The following is a 24828-nucleotide window of genomic DNA, read 5'->3' as shown; positions in this document are numbered from 1 at the left end:
CAGCCCGATGCATACACTTGCATGGAAACAGCCCTTTCAATTTTATCCCATTGTGTAAGCAAATCGTGCACGATGAGGCAACAACTAAATAATTCAAGTCAGCAGCCTACCGTAACGAGTGTCAGACACTCGGACCGAGCGAAGGTAGGTACAGCGCGACACCTGCAAGTCTAGCAGCAGGTTATGTGGCAAAACACCTGCGATGCTTGGCCAGGAGAGCGTTTATCGGTGCCGTTGGCGCGGGGTAGCTCGTGCCCGGCCTGGGGTCGTGGACACGCCAGTGACGTGAGCCAAGGAGCGGGCGCGGACACGCCAGTGACGCAAGCTCTGCTGGGCGCTGGCTCGTATCCGGCCACGGCAGACCTTCGGGCTGCGGACACGAGCGGTGACGGGCAGCCGAGCCGCGGACACGAGCGGTGACGGGCAGCCGAGCCGCGGACACGAGCGGTGACGGGCAGCTGAGCCGCGGACACGAGCGGTGACGGGCAGCTGAGCCGCGGACACGAGCGGTGACGGGTAGCCGAGCCGCGGACACGAGCGGTGACGGGCAGCCAAGCCGTGGACATGAGCGGTGACGGGCAGCCAAACCGCGGACACGGGCGGTGGCGGGCAGCCGGGCCGAGCGCGATCTCCCGCTCCAGTGGCGCCGACCGCAGTCCGTGGCGCTCCGGCGGCGTCGGCAACGAGGCGGCCCGAGCTCGACGCAGAGAGCTCGGCAGGCGGCACGGCCGTCGCTCCCCCTCCCCCCCCCCCCCCCCCCGGCGAGGGGTGATGTCAGTCTAGCGCTATCTGCGGCGCCGTCCCTGGCGTGGCTTTCGACTGAGCGCGGTTCAGCCGCCGCCGGAATTTTCGCTGCTTTGTGAGATGTTTTGCCGGCTGCCATGTGGGTCCACCAGACTTGTGAAAATGGCCGCTTGACGTAGGCAGCGAAACTCGAGTCGCGTCAGATGACGGCCAGCTCACCGTGCCCACAACAACACATCATGCAGTTTGGATGGGTTTTAGCGTGCTGCGACACGTCCCCGGAAGACTGAACGTGTGATTTCAGCCTAAATTCCGCTTAATAATCATGGGACGACAGCCTTCAGATGGGTTCCTGGCGGGTATATGTAGATCACAAAGATGCTAGTCCTTTCGAAGCTTCTGGTGCAGTACTGTAAGCACACTGTTACGAGAAAAAAACTGAACGCTGCCTTAGCGAAAGCTCTGAGAAAGTCTTGCGCATCCCATTAAACTGAAGAGGAGGATTTCGACTAGTACGGTTTCGTGGCCGGCGGGTAGCCGACCGCGGTCGATCACTGGTCCTCACTTCACGGAGCTAATCGTGTCATCATCTTAACGCGAAAGCCACGCCTATCCAGACTCCCTCACTTATTGCCAGCTACGTATTCGGGGTCCAAACAAACGTCAACCAGTTTTAACCAGTCCAGTCAACGCGAACCAGTTTTAAACTTTATTAGTTGTTTCATAGAACCTTCCCAAATTTGTTGTTCCGATAAATCTGGATGTCTTTTCAGTGGTCTCTTGTACTCTATGTACCCTTTTGGATAACATAAAATATCAAGGGGTTGCTGCCACCGCACAGCAAATGAGTGGGAAGCACCTGCAAGGAGCACTGCAAGTCCTTGATGCCACGGAAAACCACGCGGCACTGTCACCACACCGAGATCCGCATGCGGCCTTTTCGAATCCGCATCTGCCTGAAGTCGCACATCTCAGCGCTCGTGACTCATCCGCGGGCATCGCGGGACGCACAACTTAGCTCTACTTCTGTCCGTCGCACGTGGCGCGATTTGCGAAATCGCCAAATGAATGGACGGTTGTTTCAAGGTCAGGGGGCGGCAGATCTAGCGCAGGTTTCGACACCCTCTGCAGGCCGGCGCCCAGCCCGGGGGAAGGTCGTCCGACGCCGCCACTGGTGGCATGGTCCGTGCTTTGGGAGTGAGCCCTGTTCGGTGAACACCGAGCCAGGCCTCTCGGGGCTGCTCCTGGGATCCGGGTCGGCTTGCAGTACCAAACTGCCCGTGGCGGCGGTAAACCTGCTGACGGTGTCACCAGACCGTCCTCAGTGACGCAGACCAACTGACGGTGTCACCAGACTGTGCCCAGTGGCGGCAGGCCAACTGACGGCGTCACCAGACCATGCCCAGTGGTGGCGGACCAGCTGACAGCGTCACCAGACCGTGCCCAGTGGCGGCAGGCCAACTGACGGCGTCACCAGACCATGCCCAGTGGTGGCGGACCAACTGACGGCGTCACCAGACCATGCCCAGTGGCGGCGGACCAACTGACGGCGTCACCAGACTGTGCCCAGTGGTGGCGGACCAACTGACGGTGTCACCAGACTGTGCCCAGTGGCGGCAGGCCAACTGACGGTGTCACCAGACTGTGCCCAGTGGCGGCAGGCCAACTGACAGCGTCACCAGACCGTGCCCAGTGGTGGCGGACCAACTGACGGCGTCACCAGACCATGCCCAGTGGTGGCGGACCAACTGACGGCGTCACCAGACTGTGCCCAGTGGCGGCAGGCCAACTGACAGCGTCACCAGACCGTGCCCAGTGGTGGCGGACCAACTGACGGCGTCACCAGACCATGCCCAGTGGTGGCGGACCAACTGACGGCGTCACCAGACTGTGCCCAGCGGCGACAGAGCGCTGTCCCCCTCAGGACCGGTCCAGGCGCAGCCGTACAGCTGGCGATGATGTCGTAGACCCGTGACGAGCGGAGCCCGCGTCGCTCGGTGGGTGGCGCCGTCGGCCGTCCGCGTCCACGGCCCGGGCCGCACGCGCGGGCTGGCCGCGATGGAGCCGTGATGGCTTTGTGACGGCTTTCTGATGATCCCCGCTGCGTGTAGCGGCAGAGCGGCGGCGGCCCGACGTCGGCCGTTATCTGACGGGGCCGCCAGCTGGTGTCTCTTGTCACGGTATACCATCAGCAGTCGTCGTCGTCGCCGTAGCCCCGCCCAGGCGCGGTGACCGCCCCCCTGGTGCTCGCCCGCCCAGCCCCAGTCGGTGGGGGCCGGCCGCCGCTCGGCCCGCATGCTGCCGTGACCCCGCACCGGTGACCCCGGCAGAGCCGAGCGGCCGGCGCGCGCGCCACCCCGCCCCGCACTACAATGGGAGGCGCAGCCGTCGCGGGCGGCTTTCTCCGTGGCCGGTCGACTGGCCGCTGGCCGGCCGGCCCCTCGCGCGGAGCCTGCCCACCTGGCGGCGGCGCTGGATCGGCGCCGGCCGAGCCGGGGCGCTCCGGTCCGCCAGTAGAAAACCGGCCCGCAGAGGCCATCTATCACGTGCGCCCAGCACACGTGGGCTGGACTCAGCGGTAATTGTGAGGAAAGCGAGAGCAGATTGCTATCGTTTCCAGATATACACTGATATGTAACACGCCCAACAACGGAGTAGAAAGAAAACGCCCCCCCCCCCCCCCCGCCCCGTGAAACGTACTGTTAACGAGACAGCCTTCACTAGAACCGGTCTAGGCTAGATACAAGCTATTGACTCATCATTTATCTAATCCCCAGGTACCTAATGTCTAAGGGCCCAAGTAGGATCTTAACACGCCGCATACTTGTGTAATGCGTACATAATCATATATGTTATATGTTACCTTGGCTTTATTGGTGCATATCGTACAATACAGTGTACGCCCCTTATACACTATGTCCCAGTTGGCAAGACCCAACAAAAACGACATTGACCTAACATTTTCTGTCTCGTCGAAAACTGGACCCGGCAGGGCGAGTTTTCGGTGGAAATGATGGGGTTGTTAACGGACCTCCTTCCAGACCCGCTCTCGGATAATTTCATGCCTGCTGGTAGTTGCTACCGACCGGGATCAGCCATGCGCCACCTCCCCGCACTTTCCACGTCCAGCCCGCGTTCAGAATCCGCGGCCCTGTTTTTCTGTGGCGAGTGCATTGGGCGTGAGAATCAACGGAGGGGACGGATCTGGACGGCAAATTAGGTCGGCTGAATTAGGTAGCGCTGCGTCCCTGTGGATCTGTATTGCAGATCCCTATGGATCCGTGAATCTGCATCGCCGATCCCTGTGGATCTGTATTGCCGATCCCTGTGGATCTGTGGATCTGTATCGCCGACCTCTGTGGATCTGTATTGCCCATCGCTGTGGATCTGTGGATCTGTATCGCCGACCCCTGTGGATCTGTGGATCTGTATCACCGATCCCTGTGGATGTGTGGATATGTGGATCTGCATCGCCGATCCCTGTGGATCTGTCGATCTGTATCGCCAATCCCTGTGGATCTGTCGATCTGTATCACCGACCCCTGTGGATCTGTCGATCCGTATCACCGACCCCTGTGGATCTGTCGATCTGTATCGCCGATCCCCGTGGATCTGTCGATCTGTATCGCCGTACGTCACGTCAAGCACTACAGCGCAGGCAGCTGGGCCCGGCGGCCAGACGCTGCCCGTGGCCCGGCGGTTTGGAAACGGTACCGCTGCAACAGCCGTGACCTTCATACCACTTTGACCTCTGGCCCGTCGTGACCCTCGCACCCCTCTGACCTGACCTGTCGTGACCTCCGCGCCACTCTGATCACTGACCTGACGTGATCCTCGCACCTCTCTGACCTGACCTGACCTAACCCCACACTTCCGACCACTGACCTGACGTAACCCCCACACCTCTGACCACTGACCTGGCGTGACCTCCGCACCGATTTGACCTCTGACCTGCGTGAACTCCGCACCACTGCGCGGCCGAGCTGCTCTGGACACAACTCGGCGCGTCCCATTTAGACTCCACGCCAGGGTGCTGATTCCGCGGAATGCCTCATGGCGTGACATGTGTTCGGGGACATAAGTCGTCTTAATTTCCGTTCAGCTTTCCGCGAAATGAGAAGCCATCTAGCCGTGAATGAAAGGCCATCAAGCCGTGAATGAAGTTGCCGGGATACTCAGTTTGACCTCCCTATCGAACGGGCTGCGAACTGCCGGCAAAAGTGGGCTGACAGGCAAAGACATGACATGGTTAGGGTGTTTCCGAACCGATCCGAACCACCCGTGATGAGTTGTTCAAAATCCGTGATTGTTCTGCGAGCCAGAACTTGGATGTCCTTAGACAGAAACGACTATCAAAAGCATCAATACATGTCAGGAGCGCAGAACATTTCTGCGTAAAACCAAGTTAGGCGTAAAGCCAGAGCTTCTAGCTCTGAATATTTTCTGAAACTTGCCAGTTGAGACCAGCCTTAGATCCTATGGCGTTTCGACATTGACTTAACACGTTTTGCTCTGTTGGTTTGCATACTGTCATATGCATATGCTTGCCATCTCTTGGTGAGGTGGATCTCAGGCCGGAGCAACACTCTGGGATCAAGTTTTAAATGGCTGAGGCCCATGTCTGAAGGTGCAGTGGTGCCGAGGTCGTCGTTTATAATGTACTTAAAAATTCTATCCCGTGATGTCAGAGCCTCAATCTACTCAGCTGGATCAGCCTGTGTGATTGTACAAAAGAGAGCCTCAGCTCAGCCACATCCTTGAGATAATTCCTGGAAAATTTCTCGCAATTATTCCCGCTGCCGTATCTAAGGGTCTGGTGACGAACTGTTCGTTGATGCTTGGTGCGTATGCGACATAAGCCTATCATCTGCTGTGGCCATAATGTTTGATCAAGCCATTCCCGACCTGTGTGCACCTCTGCAGGCGCGGTGATGACTCGTGCGTACGGTTCGTCACCCTCGCCTCCGGTCGGCAGCCGAGCCGCCGTTTCCTGCTGGTAGGGGGGGGGGGGGGGGCGTGCGGTGTGAGTACAGACGCCGTCGGTGAGCGCATGTCGACCGCGAGGGCCCGGGGTCGGTCGCGGCGCCGCCACTTTCACTACACCGGACACGAGTGCGAGGAAGTCCCGGCGGCATCACGCGCGGCCGCCGCGCACGCCCGCTGCTCACAGGAGCTGCCCCGCGCCGGTCGGACAGCCAAACCGAAAGTGAAAAAACTGGTCGTGGACGGGTCGGGATCGGCCTGATCTCTCAGGGGGTGACAGGGCGGGGGGGGGGGGCTGTGAGCTGTGTCCTTTCTCCGGCCGGACGGAGGCGTGGCGAGGCGCGTCGGTCGGCCGCCTGTTCCGGGGCGGTGGTCGGTGTGGGGTATGACAGCGCCGACCCGACGTCACGCTCCGCACTGCCGCGCGCCGCCCGGCCGTCGTCGCCGGCGTGAGGCCCCCCCCCCCCCTCTGCGGAGGGGACGGGGCAGAGGACGGCGTCGCGTGCTCACGGACCGTCCTGTCTGCGACGGCCGGCTGTGCGGATGTGTGTCGTGCAGAGAATGAGAACGAGACAGAAGAAGGGCTCTCCGAAGGCTGCGATACGGAGGCGCTTCGTCAATTTTAGCGTCGCTGATTGCCACACAGCGTCCAAAAGCCAGCGATATGGTCTGGGAACATGGTGCACCGAGCATCCGCCCTGCAAAGGCATAAAGCATTCCTCCCGGGACAGGGGCGGAAAGTGCCGCATGGCAGGTGCAGCAGGGCCACGCCAACTTTCACTGAAAATATCACAACTTTGGTGTTTCTACGTCGTACGATGCCACAGCGACTTTTACCAGCCTTCCCGCGCCCGTGAAACGCTGGCGATCGTATGACCAGACTGAGTTATGTGTACCTACTGGTAGTGAACATGTCTTCAATCGCATCGGCTAACAGAACGTGGGTGAAACGGCCAGCACGCTGACTGAAATGATGCATTCTGAGACAAAGTTTGTTAAAGACGACCACCCTCTTTCAACCTACGTCAGCCTGCCGCTCTTTAGCGTGCTGCCAAGTTGGCCGCGATACTTTACTGACATCACAACTGAACAAGTGGGTGGTGTGTGTCACGACCCTCTTCCTGAGCGCTGACGCCCGGTCCGACTGACCATGACCATTCTGTGACAGGTCGAAACGTGGCGTACCTGGGCAGCACGCAGGGTCCGGCGCTGCCGCTGGGCCCGCCCATCGAGCTGGGTCAGTTCGAGCCGCGGCTGGCCGCCGACGGCGACGCACGCACCTGCAGCAGCACGCCGCCGCACGTGCGGGAGCGCTGGTGGCAGGTGCGGCTGCCCAGCCGCACGCACGTCGAGTCGGTCGGCCTGGTCGTGCGCCCAGGTGAGCTGCCGTGGCGCCACCTTCACCCACCCCCACCCCCCAGCTGGGCTGCGGGGTCGCGGGGTCACGGGGTCACCGGGGTCGCCACCACACCGGCGAGCTGTGGGAGCGCACCGGGGAACTGCGCCGAACAGGTGCGGGTCTTGTGAGCGCTGGGATCAGGGAGGATCCTCGCGTGGGTTCTTCGGTCATCTGTGACGACCGGGGATCCCTCGCTGCCGTCGTGTTCCGTTGAGCCCGCTTGGGCGGAGGGAGGGGGGGGGGGGGGGGGGGAGAGGCGTGACGGCAGGTCCGGATCGGGGACGAGAATGGAGTCAGATCACGAGGGGAGGGCTCAGTCGGTATGAGGGGAGGACGAGACCGCGGGAGGGGAATAACAGCGAGGTCCCCAGGAAAGGGGAGTGTGGGATGGTTTGAAGGGAGGTCTGAGTCCGGTGGACAGGGAGCGACGCCGTCCCGTCGCCAGGTGGCCGGTCCGGCTGCGTGGCCGACCACTGGCGAAAGCCGAGACGAGACCGGTCGCAGGCGGCGCCTTTCCCCGCAGGCCGCCATCTCGGGTCATTTATCCCGACGTGTCCGGCCAGGGCACCCCTCGGAGCACTGAGGCGTGCCGCCCGGCGCGCGCTCGTGTGACGCACCTTTGGGCCGCACTGCTGGGGAAAGCCCATCCAATACAGGGTCGGACCGAAATCACCGTACCATTCATCTGAAGCCCGTTGAATTCGAGGACTAATGTGCCGTTTTACCAGCGTTCCGTGCGTGATAGCTGCACACTGCACCCTCCGCGTGCTGTGGGCTCTAAATCGGTGGGCCTTCCAGGGTACTCCCTGGACGTGAGCATCTTCATCATCAGCCTGAACACTCAGCAGCCGGATAGCGCCAACTACCAGCAATGCGCTAACTTCACCGGTGTGCAGCTGGAGGCCAAACGGCTCTTCTACTGCGGCAGCCAAGGCCTGATGGGCGAGTACGTCTACATCCGCGACGAGAAGCGACGCCCCGACTACCTCACTCTGTGTGAGGTCGAGGTGTTTGCTTTCGGAGGTGAGCTATCTCCGTTTGCTCAAAGGGGAGGCGAGTAGAGCTAAAGAAAGAGAGAGAAGTAGACGCACGAGCGCGAGCAGCGTATAGAGGGGAGCGTCGCTCTAGGGTGGGGGTTATGCGTGTAGAGAGAGAAGATGATCTGTGCCGGAGGAGAGGAGAGAGAGTTCTCTTACTCTCTCCTCTCTCTTCCTCTAGGACTAGAGCTATGTCGTCTCTTCTCTATCTCTCCTCTCTGATCTCTCCTCCTCTCTCTCTCTCTCTCTCTATTCTTACTCTCTCATCATCTCTCTCTCTCTCTCTCTCTATCTCTCTCTCTCTCTCTCTCTCTCTCTCTCTCTATCTCTCTCTCTCTCTCTCTCTCTCTCTATCTTCTCTCGCTCCGTCTATCTCTCTCTCTCTCTCTCTCTCTCTGTCTCTCTCCCTTTCCCTCTCTCTCTCTCTCTCTCTGTCTCTCTGCCTTTCCCTCTCTATCTCCCAAACACTACCGCCGGTTTACCGTCAAAATAATGCGATTCTCCCAGCAGCCGCGAAAAGGCAAATGTCGAAGAAACATTTTTGCATGCAATTATTCATTCGGTGATACTTAATGTGATGATGTGATGCTGTAATGTGATGATGATATATGATATATGATATGATGCTTTAATCAGAAACAACATATGGTATGCGTTATTCTATAGACGCCATATAAAACAAGTACGTAAGATAGACACGTGCAGTGTGCGCCAGTACGATAGTTAAGTTGTTTGATTATTATTTGTCAGTAACCAACATTTAGTGAGACGAAATGCGTTTAAGCCAGAGCTTGGAAGCATCTGTGAATAATAATAGGGGTTTTATATTTGTATATCTTACAAGATCACGTAGTGATAGGAGTATGCAAAAACGCTGCTCATCTCTGGTGAGTAGCGTCTTTACCGCATGCTGAAATGAGGTACTTTTGATGAATTTCAACAGTATAAGCGAGGATACGTCCCAGAAGCAGAGGTAGGAGTGTAATACCAGTTTTAAAGCAGTCTATAGGTGACAAGGGTTAAGAAATAATTTAGGTATAGGTGATAAGAAAGTCAAAATAGACTGCAGTCAAATATGTCCAACCCACATGCTCTGATGCGCACATCCACTCATAGGTGCAAATGCTTATTAATGCTATGCGCCTGACACGTGCCACGGGGCAGTCGGAAGTCGAACATATATACAACAGGCGGCGCTAGTCTCGCAGTGACGATACGCCTCTCCGCCCCGAACTTACCTTTCAGATAACTGTTACATCACCTCTTCGGTTGCCTCATCTCGGGCTGTCGCTCAGACGTCTCCGGACACTGACGCAACGGCGGTCAATTCGCTGGAGATGCGTCAGTCGGGTGGCACGCTACCAACAGCCGCCACTTAACCCGCGTCTGCGGTGTGGCACCGGTGCTTCGGCCGGCAGTGGTCGGGCTTGGCTGTTGCTGGCCCGTGTCGCGTGTTTTAAAAGCTGGCGCTAGTATCGGTACCAGTTACGGCGCCAGTATCGATACCAGTTACGGCGCCAGTATCGGTATCAGTTACGGCGCCAGTAGCGGTACCAGTTCCACGCACGGTGCCGTTCCGCATAGGCTGCGCCCAGAAGGTTCAGGCTGTTGAAAAGTACTGCACATCTGAAGTGAATGCCCGGGTTCATTTCCGCTTCCATCGTAGATTCCTACGCATATATCTATGCATGTTTTAAATCAGAGTACACCAAGCTTGAGATTGTCAAAGAGACGGTACTTTACCGTGGCGCTTTACTAAGCTCGAAACAGTTTCAGAGACATCAGAGATAACGGCATGTTAGGAGCTGATCCTACTTAATGCCCCGGTAATTATTGCAGCTGGTTGAGCATTCGGAGTCGACTATTTCTCAACCAGAAAAAAATATGCACTTGGAGCAAAATGCGCGTTAACATCACCAGTCCATTATGCCTCGATGAATCACAACCAATCGGAATCGAGCGCAATGATTCCGAAAGCGTCGGCTAGTGACTGTCGCTGTGTTGGTGCGCTGTCTGTCCCTGCGACGACTCGCCCCTGACTGTGGCAGGTTTCCCTCTGACTGTGGCAGGTCTCCCTCTGACTGTGGCAGGTCCCCCTCTAACTGTGGCAGGTCCCCCTCTGACTGTGGCAGGTCCCCCTCTGACTATGGCAGGTCTCCCTCTGACTGTGGCAGGCCCCCCTCTGACTGTGGCAGGTCTCCCTTTGACTGGCAGGTCTTCCCCTGACTGTGGCAGGTCCTCCTCTGACTGTGGCAGGTCTCGCCTGACTGTGGCAGGTCTCCCCGACCTTGCGGCGCTTTGCCTGCCGGACCCGGCGGTGGCTCTTCCTCTGACACCGCGGCGGTTTCTCTCCTGACCCGGCAGTGTCTCCCTTCCTAACTCGCTGCCGCCCTTCTCCTGACTCTGCGGCGGTTTCTCTCCTGACCCGGCAGTGGCTCCCTTCCTAACTCGCTGCCGCTCTTCTCCTGACTCTGCCGCGGCCCTACTCCTGACCCTACGGCGGCTCTTCTCCCAATCATGCGGTGGCCCCCTTCTCAACCCTGCGGCGGCTCTGCTCCTGACCCTGCGGTGCACCTCCTGACCCCGCAAAGCACGTCCAGACGTTGAGTAACGTCACGAGCGGCCGCCGCCGCGGCGCCGTTACGCCACCGGGCGCGCGCCGTCGCGCCTGTGTGTAAACAACAATTAGTCGGCTCTTTCATCAGCGGAGTGCGGCGACCAGAGCATGTCCGCGGAGTACGCGGGGCCCGTGATCTACCGTCGGGGCGCCGTGGTCAGCCCGTAGGCGGCACCGGACGGACAGGGCAGCCGTGTTTTGTACAGGGGCTGCCCCCGCGGCTCGGACACGATGCCACAGGAGTCGGTCCGCGGTGACAGCCGGGCACGGCCGCCTCTGCCGGGACAGAGGCAACTGTCCCCGGACGCTGATGGTACTCCTCGCTTCCACGCTCTGTTTGAGGCTGTCGGTCTCCAAAACGACACTGTGTTGCAGCAATTTTATTAACTAGATGGTGTCAATCGAATGCTGCTAGGAAGTTCAGTCCTAGCGTACACATTGGGTGATAAGTGTTACCACTACGGAGACTGGAGGAGGACTTACCCCAATATTTCCAGAATGGGTGTATGTCCCCTCCCATTTTGTTGCGTACAATACCGTTTTCAAGATTTCCCAATCAAAATGCCATTTTTAAGCTAGATTACTGGCCAGATTGCTCCACGGCATGTTATGCTCTAAGCAGTCCTGTCTGGAAAAAGGGTCACGGAAAAATCACCCGCTGGGTTGGAACGGAACAGCATGAATGGCGGGATCAGGAAGTGCGCAGCAAACGCTCCTCAATTAGGTCCTGAATCCATATCCACCCGCACAAACCATCAGAAATGAAAGATGTAAAACCAAACACATTATTTTGACAAGTCTGTGATATTTCGCCCCAACCAAGTCAGCGCCTCACACTGCGTTATCAGATGGTGAGGTGGCACGGGTGACGCCTCCACACGATTGGGGAATGTCGCGACGTCATGTCGCCCGCCCAGACCAATATATCAGATGGGGAGCCGGTGCCCCAAACGTGACACGGCAGCCAGATTTCGCCCAGTCGTCACGCTCTTGAACCGAGGCACTACGTCTGAATGACGACGCTCGATAAGCTCTAGGAACTAATGCGCAAATGGATAATCCGACATCCACGCCTTGATCGCATGCACGATCTTCAACCGACTTGTCCAGCCGTGAGTGGTATGATGTCCGGGCTATCTGACGGGCGTATTTGCAGCAGGCGTCGCGTGCCGCGGCATCGGACAGTTCCTGTTGCCGCCGCACGCGACAAGTCATGCCTCAGGGTGCGCGACCGGGGCTGACCTAACGGCCTGACCGGGGCTGACCCACGGCCTGATGAGGGCTTACCCACAGCCCGACCGGGGCTGACCCACGTCCTGACCGGGGCTGACCCACGGCCTGACTGGGGCTTACCCACGGCCAGACCTGGGCTGACCCACATCCTGACCGGGGCTGACCCACGACCTGGCCGGGGTTGACCCACGGCCTGTCCGGAGCTGATCCGCTACCTGACCGGGGCTGACCCACGTCCCGACTGGGGCTAACCCACGGCCTGACCGGGCCTGCCCCACGGCCTGTCCGGGGCTGACCCGCCAGCCTGACCAGGGCTGACCCACGTCCTGACCGGGGCTGACGCACCGACAGATGAGCGCGGCTGCGGCGAGCCCGAGCAGCCGGCGTACTGGCCAGATGACGCGGACGGACGCCAACACGGCCACCTACCGCTGCCACAGCGGCTACCGCCTGGCCGGCCACCGCCAACGACGCTGCGTTAACGGCTACTGGACCGGCCAGCAGCCCGTCTGCCGCAGTGAGTACGGCCTGCGTCCTCTTACAAACACCACACGACACTGCAGGGGGTGCCGCCCGCCAAGCCGTCCACACCTCGACGGATACCTCAATACACGCCGTACACAGACCCTCGCCACAGTCCTCCCTCTCCCAAACCAGGCGAAGCTGTACACGGAAACTTCCCAAAGTCTATACCATGCACCGTGGGGTTGCCACAAAAAGGCACGCATGCGTCCATTTTGCATGAATATAACATTCCATTGTTTAAGTTTTGTCGCATTTGTCGTTTTTGTCGCATTTGGCCAGACTAATGCGGTCTCTCATTCGCGCACGTCACGTTTCCCACCTGAGTGCAATCTGGAACGGTTCCTTGAAGCGCGTAGAGATATCTGCGCCGCTTTGCGACTGGCCGCGAGTACACCACCGTGTCTGACCTCGGCGTCTGAGCGGTTGGCCGGCCCGGCAGAAATCTTCTGCGAGCGGCCTCCGGCGCTGGCTAACGGCCACCTGGACGTGAGCGTGCCGAGCCTGGCGCGGCACCCGTACAACGCCACGGTCCGGTACCGCTGCAGCGCCGGCTACATCATGCAGGGCGAGCCGGGCCTGCGCACCTGCGCCGTCAACGGGCGCTGGAGCGGCCGTATGCCGCACTGCCAGCGTGAGTGATGCCGAACAGGCCGGCCCGGCCGACCGACGCTCCACAACGAGCTGCCGCTCTGCGGTCGGAGTGCTTCCCTTTGCCGCACCCTAACTGTCGCTGGAAGGAATATTCGGCCACCGAGACGTGTTGCGCGAGCAGGCGCCGGACGTTAGCTGCCGTTGTTGAGCCCCGGCCCACATCTCTGAGGATCGGGCTGACGTGGTGCCGCCTGACCTCCGTCACCAGCGCAGGACCGCGTGATGTTTCAGCGCTGGTCTGTCCGATGCCGCCGAAGTACCCGCACGCGCGGTACGAACTGCTGAACGGCACGACCCGGTGGCAGGCGATGGTGGAGTACTCGTGTGAAGAAGGATTCGTCCTCAGCGCAGGTCTGTGCAAATATCGCAACACAATGTCACAAACACAATGTCGGCACAATGAAACCCAGCGCAGGACAGGAGCACTTCTCTCTTCAGGCGTCGCGTTATCGCTGAACGCAATGAATGCGATCATGTTTGTGGTTTTTGCCGCCCGCAGCAACTTTCGCATATTTTGACGTGTTTGAGGGCAGCGACGAGCTACGGGAACATACGCAGCGTCCACAGCAGGTAACAAAAGCTGGGTCCGTGTCGCAACGCGTCTCAACAGCTGTCGTCTTGGGGCGTCGACATGTGCAACGACCGAAAATTGAACTCGTTACCTTTCACTCGCGGTGTTTACCGTGTTTGCCTGACCGCGCCTCAGGCCATTGCATGCGCGAGGCGCCAGCAGACTCGGGGCCATGCCGGGATTGCGGTGTCCCTCTGTCCGGCAGGCCCGGGCCCCGTGCCGGGATTACTGAATCACTCTGTCCGGCCGGCCCGGGCCCCGTGCCGGGACTACTGAGTCGCTCCGCCCGACAGACTCGGGCCTCGTGCCTGGATTACCGTGTCACTCTGTCCGGCAGACCAGGACCCCGTGCCGGGATTACCGAATCACTCTGTCTGGCAGACCCGGGCCCCGTGCCGGGATTACTGAATCACTCTGTCCGACAGACCCGGGCCCCGTGCCGGGATTACTGAGTCACTCCGTCCGGCAGACCCGGGCCCCGTGCCGGGATTACCGTGTCACTCTGTCCGACAGACTCTGGTCCCGTGCTGACCCAGTGTCAGGAGTTGGCGTCGTGGCAGCCCGTGCCCGTGAACATCACATGCGAGCCGGCGCCGCCGCCCGTGGCGCCGGACCCCGGCCAGGACGGCGCTGGCACGGGACGCGGTCTGACCGTCACGTCCGAGCAGCACGAGCCGATGAGCAGTGGAGTGGTGGCCGGCATCGGAGTGGTGGCCGTCATCGCCATCGCCGCCATGATCATCGTTGGCATCTTCTGCACCAGAAAACGGTGGGGCGAAGCACGGCTGGGCATGGCAGGCGCGGAGGCCGTGAGCCTCTCCAAGCTGTTAGTCGCATTCGGAGGGTGTAAGAAGTCAATGAGCTTTTAACCAGCGATGTCCAGGTTATCCAAAAGGCAACATCCGGGCTGCCGGCAGGCGTGTAGATGTATAGTTAGTTGGAGGCGGGACTAGCAAAGTTTTCTGACCCACCCGACCCCATCAAACTGATGAAAGCCAGATAGCCGTTCCTTGTTTTTATGGTGAAGTGATGGTCCAAAGTTGAGGGGCCGCTGATTCACCAGTCTTGGAACGCCTGTTGGCCCATAGCAGAGAAGCACACCCCCGGCATACCGTGTACATCGATCCTGTGATACGGTGTCGCATACCGTGCGCCCCCTGACGGTGCAGCGGCGTGACCGGCGCGCGTGCCGCAGGGTGTGGAAGCGGAGGAAGCGGTCCGGCCCACCCGGCACCGGCCCGGTGCTGCCGCCCGCCGACGTCAAGACCTACGACCAGGTGTACGAGCCGTCGTACCAGAACGTGCTGGAGAGCGCGCCGCCGGCGCTGCTGTCGTTCCGCGCGGCCGGCTCCCCGCGCCCGTCGTCCCTCGAGCCGGAGCGGCCGCGCGGCCGGCCCATCGAGCCGCCCTACGAGACGCTGAAGGCGCGCCTGGCGGCCGACGCGGCGCCGCCCGACGACGCGTACGAGCCGATCGCCGGCGGCCGCCTGTACGACGACGTGGCGCCGGAGCCCAACCCGTACCAGTCGCTGCCGCCGGCCGCCGGCGAGCCCGACTACGAGACGCTGGCCGTGTCGCGCTCCGCCGTTCGCGCGCCCGACGAGGGCGACTACGATCTGGTGCCGGCGCGAGGCTACCGCGACTATGACCAGGTGCCGGCCGCCAGCTACGAGGACTGCCGGTTCGCGGCCGGCGAGGGCGCCGTGCCAGATCTGCTGAAGGGCGCCTCCGCCGGCGGTGAGCCCGACATTCCGCCGGAGATCCTGGCCCTCTACGCCAAGGTGAACAAGTCGAAGAAGCGCAACCGCGACGACCAGGGCGAGGGCGAGCCGACCGACCCGCCGTCGCCCAGCTCCAGCGCCGCCTCCTACACGCGCAACTTGATCGAGAAGTTCAACCGGCTGGCCGGCACGGACGCGGAGCCGGAGGCGGCGCCGCGCCCGCCGCCTGGCGACGACAAAGTGCAATACACTCAGGTGTGCGCCGGCGAGCGGGGCGGCGAGGTGCGGCGGCCGGCCGCCGAGCCGGTGGTGTACAGCGCCGTGCGGCCGCTGCCGCCCGTGCCGCCCGAGCCGTAGCTGCCCCAGCCGCCGCTCGCCGCGGCCGACCCATAGTCAGTGACGGCTGTGTACTCGCCGGCGGGGCTGGCGCCGCGCGGCCGGAGGCGCTCGCGGCCGCACGCCGCAGCGACGAGAGCGAAGACGTCATCGCTGGAAGTGCCGTGTGTTGTTCAGTTCAAATGCTTTTGGCGCCAATTCGCGCGGTAGCCAGAGTTTGTGTACCATAGGACGGGCGTGGAGCTGATCACCAAGATCGCCACATGCCATGCTCTGGGCCGCCAGCGCTGACGACGGAGGCTAGTGTGGGGACAGGCGCTCCTACCGCACTGGCGGCTACTTGGACGGACGTGCGCGCATATCACCGATTATGTTATCCGTGGCCGACATCGAAGTGTCGAGCGCACGTACTGCTCGGCAAGCAATACAAATGCAATGTAACGACGTACGCGACTCGAACCGCCGCAAGAGGGCAGCACAGGAGTGCGCGGCCGTGGAGGTGCTCAGCATGACCTACAGCTGCCTGTGCGTAACCGGCTTGCGTCTGTGGCACGTCTCTCCATACGATGGTCGTTTTTCGAAGCCCCGCTGACTGAAACAATGAGTGCAGGACCGCCCACGTCAAGGCGTATCGTACAGATTAACCCTCGACCCGGTCGGCATTCTTCATAGCGCGGAATGATGGTGTGGGCCGATGCGACTTCTGGCGTTTCTAATGAAACTAATGGAAATGGCGTTCAGTGAGAACCACGAGGAGATTGGCCTCAATGAGATCTCGGGATTGGTACTAGCTTTCGTGTCGTTAGGCCAACGACCGACCCAATCATGCAAGGCCAAAGGCCAAATTTTCCCACAATGGCACCGTCCCCTTTTCAAATCGGAGCACATTGGTGCATCTTTTCGTGTTTTGAGCATATATTTGATATATGACTCCGTTAATGTCACAATGCCAGCCCGCCGCGCGCGTTTCGCGGCATTGTCCGCTGCCGCCTGCCCGTCCGCTCAGGCCACAGATCGCCGTGCAGTGTTTTCGAAAAATCGCCGCTGCTCCGATGCCACGAACGCTAGGAACACGTTTTTGGTGTCAAAACACGCGCGGTGGATGCCGCATAGGCCACTGAGAATGTGGGCGCGATTGCGCATCATGCCGGAGAGGCATCAAAATAAAAACCTTGGGGAGCATCGACCACCTTTCAGGGCGAAGGCTAACCCGGTAGAGACGCATACCCTTCCCACCCCCTGACAGCTACGCCAACCGCGGTACGAGGAGGCGGGGGAGGGGGGCAAGTCCGCCACTATTTGGGAAATTCCGGTCCATGTCTGGACAGTTCCGAACAATCCCATCAGTCTCGACCTGTACGCGCCGCAGAACAGCACCATAGGGCGCCGCTTCCGGCGCCGCGCACAGCATGGGGCTAGGCGGCCAGCGTGTTCGGGTTGCGGATGGGCGCTCAAAAATATGCGCTTCTATCGTTTCGGCCTCAGGGGTGGTTGCTGCAAGTGTGTGCTGGATTGGCGATGGCCCCTCGCCTGATGCACCACGCACAGGGGCAGCCGTCTGCGCATGTTGCCGCCACGCCCCGTCGGCGGCCGGCGCCCGTGCACACAGCACGCGAGCGGGGACGCGGCAGACCGCTCCGCGCGTCCCGAATCATGCTTCAGGCGACGCCGAGGGGGCTGCGTAGCATCTCGTGGCTCAGCATCCCGAGTCATGACTCAGGCGACGCCGAGGGGGGCTACGTAGCATCTCGTGGCTCAGCGTCCCGAGTCATGACTCAGGCGACGCCGAGGGGGCTGCGTAACATCTCGTGGCTCAGTGTCCCGAATCATGACTCAGGCGACGCTGAGGGGGCTGCGCAGCATCTCGTGGCTCAGCGTCCCGAGTCATGACTCAGGCGACACGGAAGGGGCTGCGCAGCCTCTCGCGGCTCAGAGCAGTTACACCACACAAACCCACTAACGCGGCTGCGTTTCCCCAAAAGCGCATTCCACTCGCAGAAACAGACTGCACACTGTTGGTCATGTATTGATGTTGACGGGACAGCCTAGAACTTCAGTTTATGCGGCAGCATGCCGCGCGTGAGCTCGAACGGCTTGTTGAGGTACGCGCAGATGAGGGCCTTCTCCTTGGTGGCGCTGATGGCGGCCATCACCTGGCTGTCCACCGTGTTCTGGTCCTGCTTGCGCTGCTCGGTGAGCTCGTATTTCTGCAACACGTCCAACGGAGAGCTCAAACACCGACCGGGCCGCCAGCACCCGCTACTGACCCAGACACGCACACCCCACCAGCCACGGCGAATCGCCAGCACCCGCTACTGACCCAGACACGCACGCCCCACCAGCCACGGCGAACCACCGGCACCCGCTACTGACCCAGACACGCACACCCCACCAGCCACGGCGAACCACCAGCACCCGCTACTGACCCAGACACGCACACCCCGCCAGCAACTTCGAACCACCAGCACCCGCTACTGACCCAGGCACGGTGGTCATGGGTGTTCCAGGTCAAGGTTCCCCTCGATCAAATATCGAAGATTACCTGAAGTTTCTCCATTAATGAATTACGTCGCAAACCCGTGGGTCGTGTCCATTACGTCGAAATCAGTAATGCCAAAACTTAAAGAACCTCAAAATATCGTCTAACTTGCTACCGATTTACATGCGCACTGTCCGAAAAATGTTGAATCTAAACCGGAGCCCCCAAAATTGGTAGACTACTAGCATACCCCACCGTGAGTTGCGGTAGTCTTGTATAACCATCTCCTTCAAACCTTTTGATGAATTGCGCGCGCTCAAATAACATGCGGCCTTAAGTATTCTTTTAGCATGAAAGCGATACGTCGAACACAACAGGCCGACTGGGCCCTGTACATTTGTATTTACAGGCTGCGAACCTCAAGATAACCGTTGACCGTGATTACAACCAACCAGCTTACCTCGCAGCATTACTGGCAAAGGCGAATAGACGTTATTGTGGTCTTGCATGCACCTGCTACCTTCACGTAGTATATTTGACGGTATCATACCAGATCATTTACACAGCAGCATATCCGAGTGATTGCCAAAACCAAGTATCTTTCTCATTCGTGACCTAATTTGTTCCTTCAACCATTCTGCCTATGACTAGTGCGAGTATGCGTTCAAGAGAGCACACCTCAGCAGGCATAAGTCTGGAGCACCCCAAATATCCCAGCTCCCATCAACATGAATGCCTATGGGATCCATGATCCATCCATGGTATCCAAGTACATGCCCACGTCTACGAATCCTGGTTTTGTCCATGGAACATTACTTGAATTAAGGATGGCAGGGGTAGGTCTCCCCTCCCATGCTATGTTACCCCAAAAAACTCTACAGCAAGCATCAGAACACCCTCATCGGGCTCCGTCATGTTGTGACGCCCATTGGGACCAGTGGAAATGGGACCCATCACACAGAAAGGTTATCTGCTAAACCATATGCGTGTAGCATCAGCTAGGCCACCTCGAATCTCCTCTATATCAGCGCATGACCTGAAAGCAGACCAGCCACCTCCAGCACTGGCGGGACTGACCGCTCCCATAGCTGGCCCGTCTCCACTGACCTGCTTCACCTCCTCAAAGATATCACCATCCTTGGTCTTCTTGGCTGCGCTCTTGGGCGCCTTCTTTTTGCTGAAGTACTTGTCGTCCATGTTGGCGGGCACCTTCACGCCGGAGATGTCGATCTTCAGCGACGTCGTCACCATCAGGTGCTGGGGCACGCGCCGCACTGGGCAGCCATTCAGCTTATACGGACCTGGTGGCAGCACAGGCTCCGGTGAAGTGTGCCAAACTACTTTGCTTCTGGGGATGGAGTGGAGAGGTAAGCAACAGTCGGCCAGGAGATGAAGAAACATCCATTTGATGGATAGGTGGTTAAGGATGGGTACAGCAGCATTTCAGGGTGTTTGTAACTTCCTCGTACATGATCATCTAATAAGGCACAGGACGAGGCCACCAAAAACCTATGTGGAAACAAATAAAATGACACTATGATCAAGGGTTCCCAAAATCCGGAACCACCATGGTCCATTTCAAGGTCAAGAAATCTCAATTCAGCTCTTTTTGAAGACATACAGCACATGTCACAGAAACCCTTACCACATAATGAAAATTAGCCCAGTCCTATGCTTGCCAGAAGCTAAGCTTCAGTCCAAAAACCATGCCCACACTTCAGCTTATGCACTATTGCACCTGACAATGGCCAATCAGCCAGATGTTAAGCACATCACCATCAAAAACACACATGAAAGGGAATCAATGTCACTCCAAAGCAAAGCTCTAGATTTGTTAACTTCCTCAAGCACAGTAATACTTCAGTCCCCTACCTAGGATTCCATGTGACCTATCTGCCATTTAACACACATGTATGCCATGCACAACTGGATGGCGATTTTGCAATGACACAGGTTGTCCTTTAATGTTCAACCAATTAATGACTTCCCGCATCAGTTCAAGAGATGTTGGTGTAACTGACAACATATAGCATTTACATATCTGGGGACAACCACAGCACGACTGCAGGCATGGGTTGCCGACGGGAGTGTGCATAGGTTTGTGTGGCAATTACTCGAAGGATACAGTTCGTGAGAAAGGGTTCCCAGGATAAAGTCCATACCCCAAAGTTTGTGTGGATATACAACACAAGGTAAAAGGTTCTTAATGTTGAGTTCTAATGCAAAACATCCATAGTGAAGATCATCGCATCGCACATATCCTTAAGGAGAACGTTCGCATGTACACGTTCATCAGAGATCAAGTTCGTGTAGAAAACGATCGCACGAAGATGCTCCTACGCCCATGAAACATGAGGTGCGCTAAGTCCGCACACAAAGGTTGCTGTGACATTGCTGCGGTGTACATGGAAAAGCTCGCATCCCACTGTGGCAGTACACACACTAAGTTCGCACTTAGTGCTCCTCAGTGATAAAGTTTGTTTGACTAACATGCATACAGAAGACTGCATGCAGGCCCCTAATTCAAATAAGAATGCAGCTCTCCATACTTGGCGCCAGGTGTCGGATGTAAGGTGACAGAGTGTGTGTGTGTGTGTGTGTGTGTGTGTGTGTGTGTGTGTGTGTGTGTGTGTGTGTGTGTGTGTGTGTGCGTGTGCGTGTGCGTGTGCGTGTGTGTGTGGTGTGTGTGTGCGTGTGTGTGTGTGTGTGTGTGTGTGTGTGTGTGTGTGTGTGTGTGTGTGTGAGGGGGGGGGGAATCACACCCAGTCGATATGGGGAGGGGGGAATAGTAGGGGGAGAGGGATGTACGGGGCAGTGGTGAACAGCGGCAGTTACAATGGAACATGTTGTGAGCAACATAACACTTCATAATATTAACATCAAAAAGGCCAGCAGATGCCAGTGATCCTCATCTACACTGCTTATGTAAAGTACACCAAAATCCAGAAATGCACATGCTGTACCTTCTTTGATCTGCCTGCATTGATTAGGATCTTGTTTGCACCTGACTCAGCACTGCATGAAGCTCTCACTTTTAGACCGCATACCAGTGGGTACAGCTGGAAAATGCACAGTTGAATCTGTGCCCTTGATTATCCCAGGGAGTAATGCTTATAGTGAAACCTGAGAGTTGACTGTGTACCATTTGGTACCCATGTTACATTTGTACTTAATACTATATGAACATTGCTTATAAACTCTTGCATGCATACCTTTAACCTACAAACATTGCACCACAAGCACATTGAATCACAAACAGTTGCATACATACTGATTTCACACAAGCCTTTTCCTAACCAGCAAGCATAGCTGGTGCAGAAGTGGGCTTAGGCATGCATTCAATGATATGGAACATGTGAATGCTTCAACAATTTCAACAGTTGCATTATTTGATCAATGTTTTAGGAATACTTTTTTTACTGCATGCCACATATGGTTCATGGTACTTAACACTGGGTATTGGGCCTTTGATAGGAATTACTTGTTGCAAGGATCTTGTGCCCATGATTGCAGAAGGTAACCTAAATTAATTGTTTTCTAACAGACTCAACACCTACTGAGTATTTATCAACTGCCAGGCTGTACCCTCTGCCAGTTGCAAATTCATTATCATGGGCACCAAACAGCACAGACCCTAGGATGGGAGTCTTCTGCTTACCACATGGTGGCATGATATCCCATGCTCTGCCCATTAAGCTACTGGCTATTCATGTGAAGTTTCATCATCATAGTGTTCACATAGTCAAATAGATGATGACTGTCTGATCAATCCAATTTCTACAGATCAGGATGCAGCGTTCATGTTGATGCACAATTTCCAATCAACTTCTGACACTACCCTCTAGTATGTCATGTTCAGCCCTGTCATATTACACTACCCTCTAGTATGTCATGTTCAGCCCTGTCATATTGTTGCAGCATATCATGCTGTCATTTTGCAGAAACCAATACCAAAATGTGTTTCAAGATAAAAATGGCAGCCCTTTCCACTTATCAACTCTGAGATCCAAAGCCAGGAGACATGAGTCAGATTGTCAGCCACTGGAGTCACAAATCAGCATGGTTTTCTTTGCCACACTTGCTGGTGGATACTGCTGTTACTGGTGCAGCAGCAGTTGGATGCTGCTAATCTGCAAAACCTAAATGTTTATGTGTATGTCACTGGGGCTTTACAACACACTCAGCTGCCGAGGCTATATGGCACCACCTGCCTCTCACCCTGGCGGGAAGGGCGGGCACCGCAGGGGAATCAAACCTCGTACCTCTGGTTTCCCAGACACGAGTTACACTACTGGGACCCCCCCCTAAATGTTTCTGACCTGGTATAAAATGACAGTGGAAGCAAATGATAACAAGAAGCATCAATGCCATTCACATAACCATGGTTTCCTACCCCATTGTGGGATGTATGAAAGTTTGCAAGAGAGTCACACACCATGCCAGCCCATGACTACATGTGACCCAAATGGCATGGGCATTCTTACCTGTTACAAGGCATGTTCCACTGGGCATCTGCTTCAGGAAGACAACCCGCTTGCCCTTGTGGGAACCAGCCAAGATGATACACACAGCACCAGCACTGAGGTTCTTCTTCAGCTTAAGCTGCTTCGGCTTCCTCTTTCGGAGGACAGGCTTGGGCCTCCTCCTCTCGGTGGCCAAGGCATATGCACTCTTGGGAAGAATGGGTATCTTCTTTACAGTTCCATTCTTTGCCTTGACTGTCCTCAGCTTCACCTGAGAGATAATGTATCATTTCAGTGCCCCAGTTAATGTGCAATGCATCACATTAAACCACAAAAATGATCTAGTCTCAAATCTAGGAGAAATGGCCATGAAATATCAATATGGAGCAAGGTGTTGGCATTTAAAGACATGCTGACTGCTGAGGATATTTTGTGCCCAACATTAGAATGCAACTTGTGGCCACAGAGATATACAAGGCATTGTATCATCTGGTTAACCCACGATCCCAGCTTTGCAATGGTCTGCATACCTAACACAACCTTTTCTATCATGCATTGTTAGAGATGGTAAGATGCATCAAGCAAAAACAACCATTGGCCAGTGCTATCTGACAAGTGATTACAACTTCTACATGTTAGCAGCACTACAAGTGGAGGCCATGATCATGCACTCCTGGTATACAACATAGCAGGCACATATCATGTGCATATTGCAATGTCTGGAAGGTAGGCTATGTATATCACATACCCCACTCTTGGCAAACTTGTGGGCGCCACTGCTTGCCTCCGCCTTGGACGGCATCTGTAACACATGCCATCACACCACTGAACTGTTTGCTCCCATTGTAGACAAGCATTGACATCTTGCTAGCTTTGGTTCACAGTATATTTTAATGCATCTTAACCACACACAATACATTATTTGTAAAAGGTGTCTACATACAAGCACACATAATGGTAGATACATCAGAACCACTGCAACCATCAAATTGTGAAATTGAGTGGAGTAATGCAATATGCCATAACTATCATCTCAAATTGACTAAAACAGTTTGGTATATGTAGAACTGATGACTGGTATACATGCCACAAAACCAGTCCATTGACAGATGCAGGTTCTCTGCTTATAGCAAGAATAATGGCAAAAACTTAGAAAAAAATATAGCAAAAACAAATGTTGTCTTTAAACATCTTATCAAATCAGCTAAGCATTTAGGTGTGCATAAGTTGACAATGTGGATATTAGCAACAATGCATGTGCAGTTGCCAACTTCCCACTCATACATTGTCCTTCACACATTGTCTTCCATGCTTTGAAATTGGTGGTAACCATGCTGAGTCAAAATTATGTGCCGTATGTCATAAATTACACATATGCCACGCTTGCAGAGCATGTTACTAAAAAATGTTGTTTGCCACTATGCTGAATGTTTGGGCTTGGTAGACAAAGCACATTTTCTCATCTGGGAACATCAGACCACAATCCGTTGTCTAGAAATGCTCTCAACAACATAACTTACTAACATTTGAAACTTTCAACCTGCAACTGGCAACACAGGCGACAATACCTATTACCCCAGTAATCCAATTTTAAGAAATGGCCATCATAACTGCGTTCCAGTAAAATTCATGGAAAAAGGACTCTAGGACTCAGCCATTAGCACAAGCTGCACCTGCAACTGGGTTTCACGCGTACCGCCCGCAGCCGGTCGCACGCTCACTACCGCTGAGAATCAACCCTGGTCTGGTTCGTGCCTAAGGAGGCATAAATGTATTCATGTCGCAAAAATACAGCAAAATTCATTCGATAACAATACAACAAAAATTTCCCATTTATTGCCATAACTGGACTTCAAGCTGACATAAACGCAGCCGATACCTCGCAGACATCCCCTTAGAAATCACGAAGTTATTATCGGGCCCCTACCTTGTTTATCAAGCCACGGAAAGGAAGCGCTGCCTGGTGCACAAATATACGTTCAACGAGAATATGTTTTTGGTGAAATATGATATAAGAGAAGATGGGAGACAGTTATGAACCGAAAACGTAATAATACTCGTTTTAGTCG

At 56.4% G+C, this 24828-nt stretch overlaps 3 protein-coding genes across 3 annotated transcripts in view; 2 read left to right on the top strand and 1 right to left on the bottom strand.

The window, feature by feature from the left end:
* The window catches only part of LOC119112570 (uncharacterized), a gene marked incomplete in the record, with an annotated part of 28693 nt that extends 15603 nt beyond the window's left edge, over nt 1-13090 (top strand). The window contains 4 exon segments of the mRNA XM_037236782.1: nt 6896-7105; nt 7925-8149; nt 12365-12530; nt 12978-13090. Coding sequence (XP_037092677.1) covers nt 6896-7105; nt 7925-8149; nt 12365-12495 — 566 coding nt within the window.
* On the top strand, nt 12708-16989 carry LOC119111212 (uncharacterized). The gene is made up of 5 exons (XM_037235032.1): nt 12708-12714; nt 12978-13169; nt 13421-13540; nt 14274-14529; nt 14956-16989. The coding sequence occupies exons 1-5, from the start codon at nt 12708-12710 to the stop codon at nt 15836-15838; spliced, it is 1458 nt and encodes a 485-aa protein (XP_037090927.1). The 3' UTR covers nt 15839-16989.
* Nucleotides 16990-17827: 838 nt separating this feature from the next.
* On the bottom strand, nt 17828-24710 carry RpL6 (ribosomal protein L6). Its single transcript, XM_037236175.1, has 5 exons — nt 24687-24710; nt 23508-23561; nt 22781-23030; nt 19404-19597; nt 17828-18024 (listed from the first exon to the last, which is right to left on the bottom strand). The coding sequence occupies exons 2-5, from the start codon at nt 23559-23561 to the stop codon at nt 17863-17865; spliced, it is 660 nt and encodes a 219-aa protein (XP_037092070.1). The 5' UTR covers nt 24687-24710; the 3' UTR covers nt 17828-17862.
* Between the last annotated feature and the right edge of the window lie 118 nt (nt 24711-24828).

The sequence above is a fragment of the Pollicipes pollicipes genome, unplaced genomic scaffold, assembly GCF_011947565.3.
Source record: "Pollicipes pollicipes isolate AB1234 unplaced genomic scaffold, Ppol_2.1 Scaffold_7261;HRSCAF=8764_pilon_pilon_pilon, whole genome shotgun sequence".
NCBI classification, from domain to species: Eukaryota; Metazoa; Arthropoda; class Thecostraca; order Pollicipedomorpha; family Pollicipedidae; genus Pollicipes; species Pollicipes pollicipes.
The sequence above is the reverse complement of the archived record's forward strand: the minus strand, read 5'-3'. Positions and strand labels throughout refer to the sequence as shown.